The following is a 17,768-nucleotide window of genomic DNA, read 5'->3' on the forward strand; positions in this document are numbered from 1 at the left end:
GTGTGTGGTGTGTGTGTGGTGTGTGTGTGTGTGTGGTGTGTGTGTGGTGTGTGGTGTGTGTGTGTGTGGTGTGTGTGTGTGTGTGGTGTGTGTGTGTGTGTGGTGTGTGTGTGTGTGTGTGTGTTACCTTGAGGTGTCCCTGGTGCATGTTGGCTCTAGAACACATGTCCAGGAAGCAGGAAATGGCAGACGTGTCGATGACGATGTAGACAGGAACTCTCCTCTTATAGGCTGCATCTAACAGGTCCTTATAGATGTCAACGTCACTAAACTGATCCATCACTACGGCGATCACCTGGAGAACAGACACACAGAGGTTATAACCCTGACTAACAGGTCCTTATGTCAACGTCACTAAACTGATCCATCACTACGGCGATCACCTGGAGAACAGACACACAGGGGTTATAACCCTGACTAACAGGTCCTTATGTCAACGTCACTAAACTGATCCATCACTACGGCGATCACCTGGAGAACAGACACACAGAGGTTATAACCCTGACTAACAGGTCCTTATGTTATAATCTGTAGTCTGTACTGTGTGTAGTCTACCTTCTGAGCCTGTGATATAGTCTGTAGTCTGTAGTGTGTAGTCTACCTTCTGAGCCTGTGATATAGTCTGTAGTCTGTAGTGTGTGTAGTCTACCTTCTGAGCCTGTGATATAGTCTGTAGTCTGTAGTGTGTAGTCTACCTTCTGAGCCTGTGATATAGTCTGTAGTCTGTAGTGTGTAGTCTACCTTCTGAGCCTGTGATATAGTCTGTAGTGTGTAGTCTACCTTCTGAGCCTGTGATATAGTCTGTAGTCTGTAGTGTGTAGTCTACCTTCTGAGCCTGTGATATAGTCTGTAGTCTGTAGTATACCTTCTGAGCCTGTGCTATAGTCTGTAGTCTGTAGTGTGTAGTCTACCTTCTGAGCCTGTGATATAGTCTGTAGTCTGTAGTGTGTAGTCTACCTTCTGAGCCTGTGATATAGTCTGTAGTCTGTAGTGTGTAGTCTACCTTCTGAGCCTGTGATATAGTCTGTAGTGTGTAGTCTACCTTCTGAGCCTGTGATATAGTCTGTAGTCTGTAGTGTGTAGTCTACCTTCTGAGCCTGTGATATAGTCTGTAGTCTGTAGTATACCTTCTGAGCCTGTGCTATAGTCTGTAGTCTGTAGTGTGTAGTCTACCTTCTGAGCCTGTGATATAGTCTGTAGTCTGTAGTGTGTGTAGTCTACCTTCTGAGCCTGTGCTATAGTCTGTAGTCTGTAGTGTGTGTAGTCTACCTTCTGAGCCTGTGATATAGTCTGTAGTCTGTAGTGTGTAGTCTACCTTCTGAGCCTGTGCTATAGTCTGTAGTCTGTAGTGTGTAGTCTACCTTCTGAGCCTGTGATATAGTCTGTAGTCTGTAGTGTGTGTAGTCTACCTTCTGAGCCTGTGATATAGTCTGTAGTCTGTAGTGTGTAGTCTACCTTCTGAGCCTGTGCTATAGTCTGTAGTCTGTAGTGTGTAGTCTACCTTCTGAGCCTGTGATATAGTCTGTAGTCTGTAGTGTGTAGTCTACCTTCTGAGCCTGTGATATAGTCTGTAGTCTGTAGTGTGTGTAGTCTACCTTCTGAGCCTGTGATATAGTCTGTAGTGTGTAGTCTACCTTCTGAGCCTGTGATATAGTCTATAGTCTGTAGTGTGTAGTCTACCTTCTGAGCCTGTGATATAGTCTGTAGTCTGTAGTGTGTAGTCTACCTTCTGAGCCTGTGATATAGTCTGTAGTCTGTAGTGTGTGTAGTCTACCTTCTGAGCCTGTGATATAGTCTGTAGTCTGTAGTGTGTGTAGTCTACCTTCTGAGCCTGTGATATAGTCTGTAGTGTGTGTAGTCTACCTTCTGAGCCTGTGCTATAGTCTGTAGTGTGTAGTCTACCTTCTGAGCCTGTGATATAGTCTGTAGTCTGTAGTGTGTGTAGTCTACCTTCTGAGCCTGTGCTATAGTCTGTAGTCTGTAGTGTGTGTAGTCTACCTTCTGAGCCTGTGATATAGTCTGTAGTGTGTAGTGTGTAGTCTACCTTCTGAGCCTGTGCTATAGTCTGTAGTCTGTAGTGTGTAGTCTGTAGCCTGTAGTGTGTAGTCTATAGTGTGTAGTGTGTAGTCTATAGTCTGTAGTGTGTAGTGTGTAGTCTGTAGCCTGTAGTGTGTAGTCTATAGTGTGTAGTGTGTAGTCTGTAGTCTGTAGTCTGTAGTGTGTAGTCTACCTTCTGAGCCTGTGATATAGTCTGTAGTCTGTAGTGTGTAGTCTACCTTCTGAGCCTGTGCTATAGTCTGTAGTCTGTAGTGTGTAGTCTACCTTCTGAGCCTGTGATATAGTCTGTAGTCTGTAGTGTGTAGTCTACCTTCTGAGCCTGTGCTATAGTCTGTAGTCTGTAGTGTGTAGTCTACCTTCTGAGCCTGTGATATAGTCTGTAGTGTGTAGTCTACCTTCTGAGCCTGTGATATAGTCTGTAGTCTGTAGTGTGTGTAGTCTACCTTCTGAGCCTGTGATATAGTCTGTAGTCTGTAGTGTGTGTAGTCTACCTTCTGAGCCTGTGATATAGTCTGTAGTCTGTAGTGTGTAGTCTACCTTCTGAGCCTGTGCTATAGTCTGTAGTGTGTAGTCTACCTTCTGAGCCTGTGATATAGTCTGTAGTCTGTAGTGTGTGTAGTCTACCTTCTGAGCCTGTGATATAGTCTGTAGTCTGTAGTGTGTGTAGTCTACCTTCTGAGCCTGTGATATAGTCTGTAGTCTGTAGTGTGTAGTCTACCTTCTGAGCCTGTGATATAGTCTGTAGTCTGTAGTGTGTAGTCTACCTTCTGAGCCTGTGATATAGTCTGTAGTCTGTAGTGTGTGTAGTCTACCTTCTGAGCCTGTGATATAGTCTGTAGTCTGTAGTGTGTGTAGTCTACCTTCTGAGCCTGTGATATAGTCTGTAGTGTGTAGTGTGTAGTCTACCTTCTGAGCCTGTGATATAGTCTGTAGTCTGTAGTGTGTGTAGTCTACCTTCTGAGCCTGTGCTATAGTCTGTAGTCTGTAGTGTGTAGTCTACCTTCTGAGCCTGTGATATAGTCTGTAGTGTGTAGTCCACCTTCTGAGCCTGTGATATAGTCTGTAGTGTGTAGTCTACCTTCTGAGCCTGTGATATAGTCTGTAGTCTGTAGTGTGTAGTCTACCTTCTGAGCCTGTGATATAGTCTGTAGTGTGTAGTGTGTAGTCTACCTTCTGAGCCTGTGATATAGTCTGTAGTCTGTAGTGTGTGTAGTCTACCTTCTGAGCCTGTGCTATAGTCTGTAGTCTGTAGTGTGTAGTCTACCTTCTGAGCCTGTGATATAGTCTGTAGTGTGTAGTCCACCTTCTGAGCCTGTGATATAGTCTGTAGTGTGTAGTCTACCTTCTGAGCCTGTGATATAGTCTGTAGTCTGTAGTGTGTAGTCTACCTTCTGAGCCTGTGATATAGTCTGTAGTCTGTAGTGTGTAGTCCACCTTCTGAGCCTGTGATATAGTCTGTAGTCTGTAGTGTGTGTAGTCTACCTTCTGAGCCTGTGATATAGTCTGTAGTCTGTAGTGTGTAGTGTGTAGTCTGTAGTGTGTAGTCTGTAGTGTGTAGTCTACCTTCTGAGCCTGTGATATAGTCTGTAGTCTGTAGTGTGTAGTCTACCTTCTGAGCCTGTGATATAGTCTGTACTGTGTGTAGTCTACCTTCTGAGCCTTTGATATAGTCTGTAGTCTGTAGTGTGTAGTCTACCTTCTGAGCCTGTGATATAGTCTGTAGTGTGTAGTCTGTAGTCTATAGTCTGTAGTGTGTAGTCTACCTTCTGAGCCTGTGATATAGTCTGTAGTGTGTGTAGTCTACCTTCTGAGCCTGTGCTATAGTCTGTAGTCTGTAGTGTGTGTAGTCTACCTTCTGAGCCTGTGATATAGTCTGTAGTCTGTAGTGTGTGTAGTCTACCTTCTGAGCCTGTGCTATAGTCTGTAGTCTGTAGTGTGTAGTCTACCTTCTGAGCCTGTGATATAGTCTGTAGTGTGTAGTCCACCTTCTGAGCCTGTGATATAGTCTGTAGTGTGTAGTCTACCTTCTGAGCCTGTGATATAGTCTGTAGTCTGTAGTGTGTAGTCTACCTTCTGAGCCTGTGATATAGTCTGTAGTCTGTAGTGTGTAGTCCACCTTCTGAGCCTGTGATATAGTCTGTAGTCTGTAGTGTGTGTAGTCTACCTTCTGAGCCTGTGATATAGTCTGTAGTCTGTAGTGTGTAGTGTGTAGTCTGTAGTCTGTAGTGTGTAGTCTACCTTCTGAGCCTGTGATATAGTCTGTAGTCTGTAGTGTGTAGTCTACCTTCTGAGCCTGTGATATAGTCTGTACTGTGTGTAGTCTACCTTCTGAGCCTTTGATATAGTCTGTAGTCTGTAGTGTGTAGTCTACCTTCTGAGCCTGTGATATAGTCTGTAGTGTGTAGTCTGTAGTCTATAGTCTGTAGTGTGTAGTCTACCTTCTGAGCCTGTGATATAGTCTGTTGTGTGTAGTCTACCTTCTGAGCCTGTGCTATAGTCTGTAGTCTGTAGTGTGTGTAGTCTACCTTCTGAGCCTGTGATATAGTCTGTAGTCTGTAGTGTGTGTAGTCTACCTTCTGAGCCTGTGATATAGTCTGTAGTCTGTAGTGTGTGTAGTATACCTTCTGAGCCTGTGATATAGTCTGTAGTGTGTAGTCTACCTTCTGAGCCTGTGATATAGTCTGTAGTCTGTAGTGTGTAGTATACCTTCTGAGCCTGTGATATAGTCTGTAGTCTGTAGTGTGTGTAGTCTACCTTCTGAGCCTGTGATATAGTCTGTAGTGTGTGTAGTCTACCTTCTGAGCCTGTGCTATAGTCTGTAGTCTGTAGTGTGTAGTCTACCTTCTGAGCCTGTGCTATAGTCTGTAGTCTGTAGTGTGTGTAGTCTACCTTCTGAGCCTGTGATATAGTCTGTAGTCTGTAGTGTGTGTAGTCTACCTTCTGAGCCTGTGATATAGTCTGTAGTCTGTAGTGTGTGTAGTCTACCTTCTGAGCCTGTGATATAGTCTGTAGTCTGTAGTGTGTGTAGTATACCTTCTGAGCCTGTGATATAGTCTGTAGTCTGTAGTGTGTAGTCTACCTTCTGAGCCTGTGATATAGTCTGTAGTCTGTAGTGTGTGTAGTCTACCTTCTGAGCCTGTGCTATAGTCTGTAGTGTGTAGTCTACCTTCTGAGCCTGTGATATAGTCTGTAGTCTGTAGTGTGTAGTATACCTTCTGAGCCTGTGATATAGTCTGTAGTCTGTAGTGTGTGTAGTCTACCTTCTGAGCCTGTGCTATAGTCTGTAGTGTGTAGTCTACCTTCTGAGCCTGTGATATAGTCTGTAGTCTGTAGTGTGTGTAGTCTACCTTCTGAGCCTGTGATATAGTCTGTAGTCTGTACTGTGTGTAGTCTACCTTCTGAGCCTGTAATATAGTCTGTAGTGTGTAGTGTGTAGTCTACCTTCTGAGCCTGTGCTATAGTCTGTAGTGTGTAGTCTACCTTCTGAGCCTGTGATATAGTCTGTAGTCTGTAGTGTGTGTAGTCTACCTTCTGAGCCTGTGATATAGTCTATAGTGTGTAGTCTACCTTCTGAGCCTGTGATATAGTCTGTAGTCTGTACTGTGTGTAGTCTACCTTCTGAGCCTGTAATATAGTCTGTAGTGTGTAGTGTGTAGTCTACCTTCTGAGCCTGTGATATAGTCTGTAGTCTGTAGTGTGTGTAGTCTACCTTCTGAGCCTGTGCTATAGTCTGTAGTGTGTAGTCTACCTTCTGAGCCTGTGATATAGTCTATAGTCTGTAGTGTGTAGTCTACCTTCTGAGCCTGTGATATAGTCTTTAGTGTGTAGTCCACCTTCTGAGCCTGTGATATAGTCTATAGTCTGTAGTGTGTAGTGTGTAGTCTACCTTCTGAGCCTGTGCTATAGTCTGTAGTGTGTAGTCTACCTTCTGAGCCTGTGATATAGTCTGTAGTCTGTAGTGTGTAGTCTACCTTCTGAGCCTGTGATATAGTCTGTAGTCTGTAGTGTGTAGTCTACCTTCTGAGCCTGTGCTATAGTCTGTAGTGTGTAGTCTACCTTCTGAGCCTGTGCTATAGTCTGTAGTGTGTAGTCTACCTTCTGAGCCTGTGATATAGTCTATAGTCTGTAGTGTGTAGTCTACCTTCTGAGCCTGTGCTATAGTCTGTAGTGTGTAGTCTACCTTCTGAGCCTGTGATATAGTCTGTAGTCTGTAGTGTGTGTAGTCTACCTTCTGAGCCTGTGATATAGTCTGTAGTGTGTAGTGTGTAGTCTACCTTCTGAGCCTGTGATATAGTCTGTAGTCTGTAGTGTGTAGTCTACCTTCTGAGCCTGTGCTATAGTCTGTAGTGTGTAGTCTACCTTCTGAGCCTGTGATATAGTCTGTAGTCTGTAGTGTGTAGTCTACCTTCTGAGCCTGTGATATAGTCTGTAGTGTGTAGTGTGTGTAGTCTACCTTCTGAGCCTGTGATATAGTCTGTAGTCTGTAGTGTGTGTAGTCTACCTTCTGAGCCTGTGATATAGTCTGTAGTCTGTAGTGTGTAGTCTACCTTCTGAGCCTGTGATATAGTCTGTAGTCTGTAGTGTGTAGTCTACCTTCTGAGCCTGTGATATAGTCTGTAGTCTGTAGTGTGTGTAGTCTACCTTCTGAGCCTGTGATATAGTCTGTAGTCTGTAGTGTGTAGTCTACCTTCTGAGCCTGTGATATAGTCTGTAGTCTGTAGTGTGTGTAGTCTACCTTCTGAGCCTGTGATATAGTCTGTAGTCTGTAGTGTGTGTAGTCTACCTTCTGAGCCTGTGATATAGTCTGTAGTGTGTGTAGTCTACCTTCTGAGCCTGTGCTATAGTCTGTAGTCTGTAGTGTGTAGTCTACCTTCTGAGCCTGTGCTATAGTCTGTAGTCTGTAGTGTGTAGTCTACCTTCTGAGCCTGTGATATAGTCTGTAGTGTGTAGTGTGTAGTCTACCTTCTGAGCCTGTGATATAGTCTGTAGTCTGTAGTGTGTAGTCTACCTTCTGAGCCTGTGCTATAGTCTGTAGTGTGTAGTCTACCTTCTGAGCCTGTGCTATAGTCTGTAGTCTGTAGTGTGTGTAGTCTACCTTCTGAGCCTGTGATATAGTCTGTAGTCTGTAGTGTGTAGTCTACCTTCTGAGCCTGTGATATAGTCTGTAGTGTGTAGTCTACCTTCTGAGCCTGTGCTGTAGTCTGTAGTGTGTAGTCTACCTTCTGAGCCTGTGATATAGTCTGTAGTCTGTAGTGTGTAGTCTACCTTCTGAGCCTGTGATATAGTCTGTAGTGTGTAGTGTGTAGTCTACCTTCTGAGCCTGTGATATAGTCTGTAGTCTGTAGTGTGTAGTCTACCTTCTGAGCCTGTGCTATAGTCTGTAGTGTGTAGTCTACCTTCTGAGCCTGTGATATAGTCTGTAGTGTGTGTAGTCTACCTTCTGAGCCTGTGCTATAGTTTGTAGTCTGTAGTGTGTAGTCTACCTTCTGAGCCTGTGATATAGTCTGTAGTCTGTAGTGTGTAGTCTACCTTCTGAGCCTGTGATATAGTCTGTAGTGTGTAGTGTGTAGTCTACCTTCTGAGCCTGTGATATAGTCTGTAGTCTGTAGTGTGTGTAGTCTACCTTCTGAGCCTGTGCTATAGTCTGTAGTCTGTAGTGTGTAGTCTACCTTCTGAGCCTGTGATATAGTCTGTAGTCTGTAGTGTGTAGTCTACCTTCTGAGCCTGTGCTATAGTCTGTAGTCTGTAGTGTGTAGTCTACCTTCTGAGCCTGTGATATAGTCTGTAGTGTGTAGTGTGTAGTCTACCTTCTGAGCCTGTGATATAGTCTGTAGTCTGTAGTGTGTAGTCTACCTTCTGAGCCTGTGCTATAGTCTGTAGTGTGTAGTCTACCTTCTGAGCCTGTGCTATAGTCTGTAGTCTGTAGTGTGTGTAGTCTACCTTCTGAGCCTGTGATATAGTCTGTAGTCTGTAGTGTGTAGTCTACCTTCTGAGCCTGTGATATAGTCTGTAGTGTGTAGTGTGTGTAGTCTACCTTCTGAGCCTGTGATATAGTCTGTAGTCTGTAGTGTGTGTAGTCTACCTTCTGAGCCTGTGATATAGTCTGTAGTCTGTAGTGTGTAGTCTACCTTCTGAGCCTGTGATATAGTCTGTAGTCTGTAGTGTGTAGTCTACCTTCTGAGCCTGTGATATAGTCTGTAGTCTGTAGTGTGTGTAGTCTACCTTCTGAGCCTGTGATATAGTCTGTAGTCTGTAGTGTGTAGTCTACCTTCTGAGCCTGTGATATAGTCTGTAGTCTGTAGTGTGTGTAGTCTACCTTCTGAGCCTGTGATATAGTCTGTAGTCTGTAGTGTGTGTAGTCTACCTTCTGAGCCTGTGATATAGTCTGTAGTGTGTGTAGTCTACCTTCTGAGCCTGTGCTATAGTCTGTAGTCTGTAGTGTGTAGTCTACCTTCTGAGCCTGTGCTATAGTCTGTAGTCTGTAGTGTGTAGTCTACCTTCTGAGCCTGTGATATAGTCTGTAGTGTGTAGTGTGTAGTCTACCTTCTGAGCCTGTGATATAGTCTGTAGTCTGTAGTGTGTAGTCTACCTTCTGAGCCTGTGCTATAGTCTGTAGTGTGTAGTCTACCTTCTGAGCCTGTGCTATAGTCTGTAGTCTGTAGTGTGTGTAGTCTACCTTCTGAGCCTGTGATATAGTCTGTAGTCTGTAGTGTGTGTAGTCTACCTTCTGAGCCTGTGATATAGTCTGTAGTCTGTAGTGTGTGTAGTATACCTTCTGAGCCTGTGATATAGTCTGTAGTGTGTAGTCTACCTTCTGAGCCTGTGATATAGTCTGTAGTCTGTAGTGTGTAGTATACCTTCTGAGCCTGTGATATAGTCTGTAGTCTGTAGTGTGTGTAGTCTACCTTCTGAGCCTGTGATATAGTCTGTAGTGTGTGTAGTCTACCTTCTGAGCCTGTGCTATAGTCTGTAGTCTGTAGTGTGTAGTCTACCTTCTGAGCCTGTGCTATAGTCTGTAGTCTGTAGTGTGTGTAGTCTACCTTCTGAGCCTGTGATATAGTCTGTAGTCTGTAGTGTGTGTAGTCTACCTTCTGAGCCTGTGATATAGTCTGTAGTCTGTAGTGTGTGTAGTCTACCTTCTGAGCCTGTGATATAGTCTGTAGTCTGTAGTGTGTGTAGTATACCTTCTGAGCCTGTGATATAGTCTGTAGTCTGTAGTGTGTAGTCTACCTTCTGAGCCTGTGATATAGTCTGTAGTCTGTAGTGTGTGTAGTCTACCTTCTGAGCCTGTGCTATAGTCTGTAGTGTGTAGTCTACCTTCTGAGCCTGTGATATAGTCTGTAGTCTGTAGTGTGTAGTATACCTTCTGAGCCTGTGATATAGTCTGTAGTCTGTAGTGTGTGTAGTCTACCTTCTGAGCCTGTGCTATAGTCTGTAGTGTGTAGTCTACCTTCTGAGCCTGTGATATAGTCTGTAGTCTGTAGTGTGTGTAGTCTACCTTCTGAGCCTGTGATATAGTCTGTAGTCTGTACTGTGTGTAGTCTACCTTCTGAGCCTGTAATATAGTCTGTAGTGTGTAGTGTGTAGTCTACCTTCTGAGCCTGTGCTATAGTCTGTAGTGTGTAGTCTACCTTCTGAGCCTGTGATATAGTCTGTAGTCTGTAGTGTGTGTAGTCTACCTTCTGAGCCTGTGATATAGTCTATAGTGTGTAGTCTACCTTCTGAGCCTGTGATATAGTCTGTAGTCTGTACTGTGTGTAGTCTACCTTCTGAGCCTGTAATATAGTCTGTAGTGTGTAGTGTGTAGTCTACCTTCTGAGCCTGTGATATAGTCTGTAGTCTGTAGTGTGTGTAGTCTACCTTCTGAGCCTGTGCTATAGTCTGTAGTGTGTAGTCTACCTTCTGAGCCTGTGATATAGTCTATAGTCTGTAGTGTGTAGTCTACCTTCTGAGCCTGTGATATAGTCTTTAGTGTGTAGTCCACCTTCTGAGCCTGTGATATAGTCTATAGTCTGTAGTGTGTAGTGTGTAGTCTACCTTCTGAGCCTGTGCTATAGTCTGTAGTGTGTAGTCTACCTTCTGAGCCTGTGATATAGTCTGTAGTCTGTAGTGTGTAGTCTACCTTCTGAGCCTGTGATATAGTCTGTAGTCTGTAGTGTGTAGTCTACCTTCTGAGCCTGTGCTATAGTCTGTAGTGTGTAGTCTACCTTCTGAGCCTGTGCTATAGTCTGTAGTGTGTAGTCTACCTTCTGAGCCTGTGATATAGTCTATAGTCTGTAGTGTGTAGTCTACCTTCTGAGCCTGTGCTATAGTCTGTAGTGTGTAGTCTACCTTCTGAGCCTGTGATATAGTCTGTAGTCTGTAGTGTGTGTAGTCTACCTTCTGAGCCTGTGATATAGTCTGTAGTGTGTAGTGTGTAGTCTACCTTCTGAGCCTGTGATATAGTCTGTAGTCTGTAGTGTGTAGTCTACCTTCTGAGCCTGTGCTATAGTCTGTAGTGTGTAGTCTACCTTCTGAGCCTGTGATATAGTCTGTAGTCTGTAGTGTGTAGTCTACCTTCTGAGCCTGTGATATAGTCTGTAGTGTGTAGTGTGTGTAGTCTACCTTCTGAGCCTGTGATATAGTCTGTAGTCTGTAGTGTGTGTAGTCTACCTTCTGAGCCTGTGATATAGTCTGTAGTCTGTAGTGTGTAGTCTACCTTCTGAGCCTGTGATATAGTCTGTAGTCTGTAGTGTGTAGTCTACCTTCTGAGCCTGTGATATAGTCTGTAGTCTGTAGTGTGTGTAGTCTACCTTCTGAGCCTGTGATATAGTCTGTAGTCTGTAGTGTGTAGTCTACCTTCTGAGCCTGTGATATAGTCTGTAGTCTGTAGTGTGTGTAGTCTACCTTCTGAGCCTGTGATATAGTCTGTAGTCTGTAGTGTGTGTAGTCTACCTTCTGAGCCTGTGATATAGTCTGTAGTGTGTGTAGTCTACCTTCTGAGCCTGTGCTATAGTCTGTAGTCTGTAGTGTGTAGTCTACCTTCTGAGCCTGTGCTATAGTCTGTAGTCTGTAGTGTGTAGTCTACCTTCTGAGCCTGTGATATAGTCTGTAGTGTGTAGTGTGTAGTCTACCTTCTGAGCCTGTGATATAGTCTGTAGTCTGTAGTGTGTAGTCTACCTTCTGAGCCTGTGCTATAGTCTGTAGTGTGTAGTCTACCTTCTGAGCCTGTGCTATAGTCTGTAGTCTGTAGTGTGTGTAGTCTACCTTCTGAGCCTGTGATATAGTCTGTAGTCTGTAGTGTGTAGTCTACCTTCTGAGCCTGTGATATAGTCTGTAGTGTGTAGTCTACCTTCTGAGCCTGTGCTGTAGTCTGTAGTGTGTAGTCTACCTTCTGAGCCTGTGATATAGTCTGTAGTCTGTAGTGTGTAGTCTACCTTCTGAGCCTGTGATATAGTCTGTAGTGTGTAGTGTGTAGTCTACCTTCTGAGCCTGTGATATAGTCTGTAGTCTGTAGTGTGTAGTCTACCTTCTGAGCCTGTGCTATAGTCTGTAGTGTGTAGTCTACCTTCTGAGCCTGTGATATAGTCTGTAGTGTGTGTAGTCTACCTTCTGAGCCTGTGCTATAGTTTGTAGTCTGTAGTGTGTAGTCTACCTTCTGAGCCTGTGATATAGTCTGTAGTCTGTAGTGTGTAGTCTACCTTCTGAGCCTGTGATATAGTCTGTAGTGTGTAGTGTGTAGTCTACCTTCTGAGCCTGTGATATAGTCTGTAGTCTGTAGTGTGTGTAGTCTACCTTCTGAGCCTGTGCTATAGTCTGTAGTCTGTAGTGTGTAGTCTACCTTCTGAGCCTGTGATATAGTCTGTAGTCTGTAGTGTGTAGTCTACCTTCTGAGCCTGTGCTATAGTCTGTAGTCTGTAGTGTGTAGTCTACCTTCTGAGCCTGTGATATAGTCTGTAGTGTGTAGTGTGTAGTCTACCTTCTGAGCCTGTGATATAGTCTGTAGTCTGTAGTGTGTAGTCTACCTTCTGAGCCTGTGCTATAGTCTGTAGTGTGTAGTCTACCTTCTGAGCCTGTGCTATAGTCTGTAGTCTGTAGTGTGTGTAGTCTACCTTCTGAGCCTGTGATATAGTCTGTAGTCTGTAGTGTGTAGTCTACCTTCTGAGCCTGTGATATAGTCTGTAGTGTGTAGTGTGTGTAGTCTACCTTCTGAGCCTGTGATATAGTCTGTAGTCTGTAGTGTGTGTAGTCTACCTTCTGAGCCTGTGATATAGTCTGTAGTCTGTAGTGTGTAGTCTACCTTCTGAGCCTGTGATATAGTCTGTAGTCTGTAGTGTGTAGTCTACCTTCTGAGCCTGTGATATAGTCTGTAGTCTGTAGTGTGTGTAGTCTACCTTCTGAGCCTGTGATATAGTCTGTAGTCTGTAGTGTGTAGTCTACCTTCTGAGCCTGTGATATAGTCTGTAGTCTGTAGTGTGTGTAGTCTACCTTCTGAGCCTGTGATATAGTCTGTAGTCTGTAGTGTGTGTAGTCTACCTTCTGAGCCTGTGATATAGTCTGTAGTGTGTGTAGTCTACCTTCTGAGCCTGTGCTATAGTCTGTAGTCTGTAGTGTGTAGTCTACCTTCTGAGCCTGTGCTATAGTCTGTAGTCTGTAGTGTGTAGTCTACCTTCTGAGCCTGTGATATAGTCTGTAGTGTGTAGTGTGTAGTCTACCTTCTGAGCCTGTGATATAGTCTGTAGTCTGTAGTGTGTAGTCTACCTTCTGAGCCTGTGCTATAGTCTGTAGTGTGTAGTCTACCTTCTGAGCCTGTGCTATAGTCTGTAGTCTGTAGTGTGTGTAGTCTACCTTCTGAGCCTGTGATATAGTCTGTAGTCTGTAGTGTGTAGTCTACCTTCTGAGCCTGTGATATAGTCTGTAGTGTGTAGTCTACCTTCTGAGCCTGTGCTGTAGTCTGTAGTGTGTAGTCTACCTTCTGAGCCTGTGATATAGTCTGTAGTGTGTAGTCCACCTTCTGAGCCTGTGATATAGTCTGTAGTCTGTAGTGTGTGTAGTCTACCTTCTGAGCCTGTGATATAGTCTGTAGTGTGTGTAGTCTACCTTCTGAGCCTGTGCTATAGTCTGTAGTCTGTAGTGTGTGTAGTCTACCTTCTGAGCCTGTGATATAGTCTGTAGTCTGTAGTGTGTGTAGTCTACCTTCTGAGCCTGTGATATAGTCTGTAGTCTGTAGTGTGTGTAGTATACCTTCTGAGCCTGTGATATAGTCTGTAGTGTGTAGTCTACCTTCTGAGCCTGTGATATAGTCTGTAGTCTGTAGTGTGTAGTATACCTTCTGAGCCTGTGATATAGTCTGTAGTCTGTAGTGTGTGTAGTCTACCTTCTGAGCCTGTGATATAGTCTGTAGTGTGTGTAGTCTACCTTCTGAGCCTGTGCTATAGTCTGTAGTCTGTAGTGTGTAGTCTACCTTCTGAGCCTGTGATATAGTCTGTAGTCTGTAGTGTGTAGTCTGTAGTGTGTAGTCTACCTTCTGAGCCTGTGATATAGTCTGTAGTGTGTAGTCTACCTTCTGAGCCTGTGATATAGTCTGTAGTGTGTAGTCTACCTTCTGAGCCTGTGATATAGTCTGTAGTCTGTAGTGTGTGTAGTCTACCTTCTGAGCCTGTGATATAGTCTGTAGTCTGTAGTGTGTGTAGTCTACCTTCTGAGCCTGTGATATAGTCTGTAGTCTGTAGTGTGTGTAGTATACCTTCTGAGCCTGTGATATAGTCTGTAGTGTGTAGTCTACCTTCTGAGCCTGTGATATAGTCTGTAGTCTGTAGTGTGTAGTCTACCTTCTGAGCCTGTGATATAGTCTGTAGTGTGTAGTCTACCTTCTGAGCCTGTGATATAGTCTGTAGTCTGTAGTGTGTAGTCTACCTTCTGAGCCTGTGATATAGTCTGTAGTCTGTAGTGTGTGTAGTCTACCTTCTGAGCCTGTGATATAGTCTGTAGTGTGTAGTCTACCTTCTGAGCCTGTGCTATAGTCTGTAGTGTGTAGTCTACCTTCTGAGCCTGTGATATAGTCTGTAGTCTGTAGTGTGTGTAGTCTACCTTCTGAGCCTGTGATATAGTCTGTAGTGTGTAGTGTGTAGTCTACCTTCTGAGCCTGTGATATAGTCTGTAGTGTGTAGTGTGTAGTCTACCTTCTGAGCCTGTGCTATAGTCTGTAGTGTGTAGTGTGTAGTCTACCTTCTGAGCCTGTGATATAGTCTGTAGTCTGTAGTGTGTAGTCTACCTTCTGAGCCTGTGATATAGTCTGTAGTCTGTAGTGTGTAGTCTACCTTCTGAGCCTGTGATATAGTCTATAGTCTGTAGTGTGTAGTATACCTTCTGAGCCTGTGATATAGTCTGTAGTCTGTAGTGTGTGTAGTCTACCTTCTGAGCCTGTGATATAGTCTATAGTCTGTAGTGTGTAGTCTACCTTCTGAGCCTGTGATATAGTCTGTAGTCTGTAGTGTGTAGTCTACCTTCTGAGCCTGTGATATAGTCTGTAGTCTGTAGTGTGTAGTCTACCTTCTGAGCCTGTGATATAGTCTGTAGTCTGTAGTGTGTAGTCTACCTTCTGAGCCTGTGATATAGTCTGTAGTCTGTAGTGTGTAGTCTACCTTCTGAGCCTGTGCTATAGTCTGTAGTGTGTAGTCTACCTTCTGAGCCTGTGATATAGTCTGTAGTCTGTAGTGTGTGTAGTCTACCTTCTGAGCCTGTGATATAGTCTGTAGTGTGTAGTGTGTAGTCTACCTTCTGAGCCTGTGATATAGTCTGTAGTGTGTAGTGTGTAGTCTACCTTCTGAGCCTGTGCTATAGTCTGTAGTGTGTAGTCTACCTTCTGAGCCTGTGATATAGTCTATAGTCTGTAGTGTGTAGTCTACCTTCTGAGCCTGTGCTATAGTCTGTAGTGTGTAGTCTACCTTCTGAGCCTGTGATATAGTCTATAGTCTGTAGTGTGTAGTCTACCTTCTGAGCCTGTGATATAGTCTGTAGTCTGTAGTGTGTAGTCTACCTTCTGAGCCTGTGATATAGTCTATAGTCTGTAGTGTGTAGTATACCTTCTGAGCCTGTGATATAGTCTGTAGTCTGTAGTGTGTAGTCTACCTTCTGAGCCTGTGATATAGTCTGTAGTCTGTAGTGTGTAGTCTACCTTCTGAGCCTGTGATATAGTCTGTAGTCTGTAGTCTGTAGTCTACCTTCTGAGCCTGTGCTATAGTCTGTAGTGTGTAGTCTACCTTCTGAGCCTGTGATATAGTCTGTAGTCTGTAGTGTGTAGTCTACCTTCTGAGCCTGTGATATAGTCTGTAGTCTGTAGTCTGTAGTCTACCTTCTGAGCCTGTGCTATAGTCTGTAGTGTGTAGTCTACCTTCTGAGCCTGTGATATAGTCTGTAGTCTGTAGTGTGTGTAGTCTACCTTCTGAGCCTGTGATATAGTCTGTAGTGTGTAGTGTGTAGTCTACCTTCTGAGCCTGTGCTATAGTCTATAGTGTGTAGTCTACCTTCTGAGCCTGTGATATAGTCTGTAGTCTGTAGTGTGTGTAGTCTACCTTCTGAGCCTGTGATATAGTCTGTAGTCTGTAGTGTGTAGTCTACCTTCTGAGCCTGTGATATAGTCTGTAGTCTGTAGTGTGTGTAGTCTACCTTCTGAGCCTGTGATATAGTCTGTAGTCTGTAGTGTGTAGTCTACCTTCTGAGCCTGTGATATAGTCTGTAGTCTGTAGTGTGTAGTCTACCTTCTGAGCCTGTGATATAGTCTGTAGTCTGTAGTGTGTAGTCTACCTTCTGAGCCTGTGATATAGTCTATAGTGTGTAGTCTACCTTCTGAGCCTGTGCTATAGCCTTCCGGACCACCTCCTTGATGTGTGTGTGTCCATCAGCTGGGGGCTGCGTGTGCACGTTGACGCGTGTCACTCCTCGGTATGACGCGGCGTCGGGCCAGCCCAGGTCCAGGTCGGGTATAGAATCTTCAGAGCGGTCGGGCCAGTACTGTAATGACAGTGGCCCATTTCCCCCGTCATACTCCTTCGGGGACGCGCTGCTCGCTCCCGCCTCGGCCTTGAGGTGCTCGCTCCCAGGCCGGTAGGCCTCCACGGTGCGCGCCAGCCGCAGGAGCTCCGGTTCAGACAGGAAGTTTCGGAGGCCGTGGTCACCGAGGTAGGTGCTAAAGGCCTCTCGCCCCCCGGTCAGCAGAGCCTCTAAGGCGAGCCGCTGGTCCTCGCTGTAAAAGAACTCGGGTTTGGACTCGGTCACACGCCAGTTGACGTGATGCTCATCGAGACACTGCACCTGAGACAGAGCCATGGCGCTACACCGTATCAATACCGAACTGATAATCACCGACGGATCAATAATATAATCCTATAGATATTAAAGACCGAGTGTTTACTGAAGAACATGAAATATACAATCCACGGTTGAACCGGGAGATATATCCAAACCTTTCCTAAAGGAGTTAAACTGTCTCAGCTCATGTTGAATTCGGTTGAACCGGGAGATTTATCCAAACCTTTCGTTAAAAGAGTTAAACTGTCTCAGCTCATGTTGTATTTGGTTGAACCGGGAGATTTTTTCAAACCTTTCGTTAAAAGAGTTAAACTGTCTCAGCTCATGTTGTATTCGTATCCGTGTACAGCAGCTTCCCGCGACGTGTCCCATAAAACACTAATAAAGTTTAAAATAAATAAAACGGCGACTTTTCTCCTCAAAGCCGACAGAAACCGAGCCAGACCGACTGGTTAATCAGCAGCACCGTATAAACTACCGGTCGTCCAAATTGAGTCGGTGCGTCTCCTCGTGTTGTAAAACCCAATAGAATTTGATCAGAACTCAATAGTTACAGACTGAATGTGAAACGTTTCTGTGAGATGATCACGGGTTAATCTCCCAGCGGAGCCTAAAACCACATCTCATGCACAAACACGCAGACACAGGTAAACCGGGACAACATTCTCCACCCCGCCACACCCGTCACATGACCGTTCCGGTCGAGCACCGGGGGCATGGATGTGTGTTAGTGTGAGTCAGAGGATCTTTTCAAACAGCAGCCGTTATAATCCAGCCGGAGGTGGGTGACTTGTTCAACTGTTCTGATGACGAGACTCCTTTCAAAACGTCTCGTCTGCGGTTAAAAACGTTTCTCTCGGTTCTATTTTACTGGAAGCGATTCACTTCCTAGATCCCGTTTAGTTCCTCCAGAAAACTGTTGAAAGGCGAAGCAGTTTCGAGACAAAACTCTGCGGAGTTTCTTCCAGAAGTGTGTTGTCCTTTATAGACAAAGTTCCAAAAGTCCCAAATACAAAACGACCGGTTAATAATAACGAGAGTTAATAACCGCTAATTATCCTGTATCGCGGAGATCTAGCGTGTCTGGTCTGTAACTCGAGCTGTGAACTCGGTAACGGAAGCTGTTCTCACCGGGGACTCGAGGGCGGAGTGTCCGGTTAGTGGGTCAGAGAATAATAGAGAACCTAGAAACACTATAACCCCGCCTCATGTGTCGTGGCTAGAAGGTATCCTGCTTTTGTCAGAATTGACTTTTTTGTAGCAGGTTACGCCTCGATCACACCGACAGTGTTTTGCATTTTGGTTCACCAGAAGTACATTCATTTCCAATGGAACGAGGGTAATAATGATTTATTATAATCATAGACATTAAAACCAGTGTTATAATGGTGTATTATAATCATATACATTAAAACCAGGGT

At 44.5% G+C, this 17,768-nt stretch overlaps 2 protein-coding genes across 3 annotated transcripts in view; one reads left to right on the plus strand and one right to left on the minus strand.

Annotated features, from left to right (window-relative positions):
* LOC129843336 (protein FAM83G-like) overlaps positions 1-17,550 on the minus strand; it is a 91,658-nt gene extending 74,108 nt beyond the window's left edge. The window contains exons 1-2 of the mRNA XM_055911973.1: positions 15,883-17,550; positions 128-295 (exon numbers count right to left, since the gene is read on the minus strand). Coding sequence (XP_055767948.1) covers positions 128-295; positions 15,883-16,365 — 651 coding nt within the window. The 5' untranslated portion in view covers positions 16,366-17,550. The remainder of the gene's footprint in view (positions 1-127; positions 296-15,882) is intronic.
* The window catches only part of LOC129843335 (sodium/mannose cotransporter SLC5A10-like), a 162,160-nt gene that overhangs the window by 124,028 nt on the left and 20,364 nt on the right, over positions 1-17,768 (plus strand). The window lies entirely within an intron of this gene.

The sequence above is a fragment of the Salvelinus fontinalis genome, unplaced genomic scaffold (genome assembly GCF_029448725.1).
Source record: "Salvelinus fontinalis isolate EN_2023a unplaced genomic scaffold, ASM2944872v1 scaffold_0118, whole genome shotgun sequence".
Lineage (NCBI taxonomy): Eukaryota > Metazoa > Chordata > Actinopteri > Salmoniformes > Salmonidae > Salvelinus > Salvelinus fontinalis.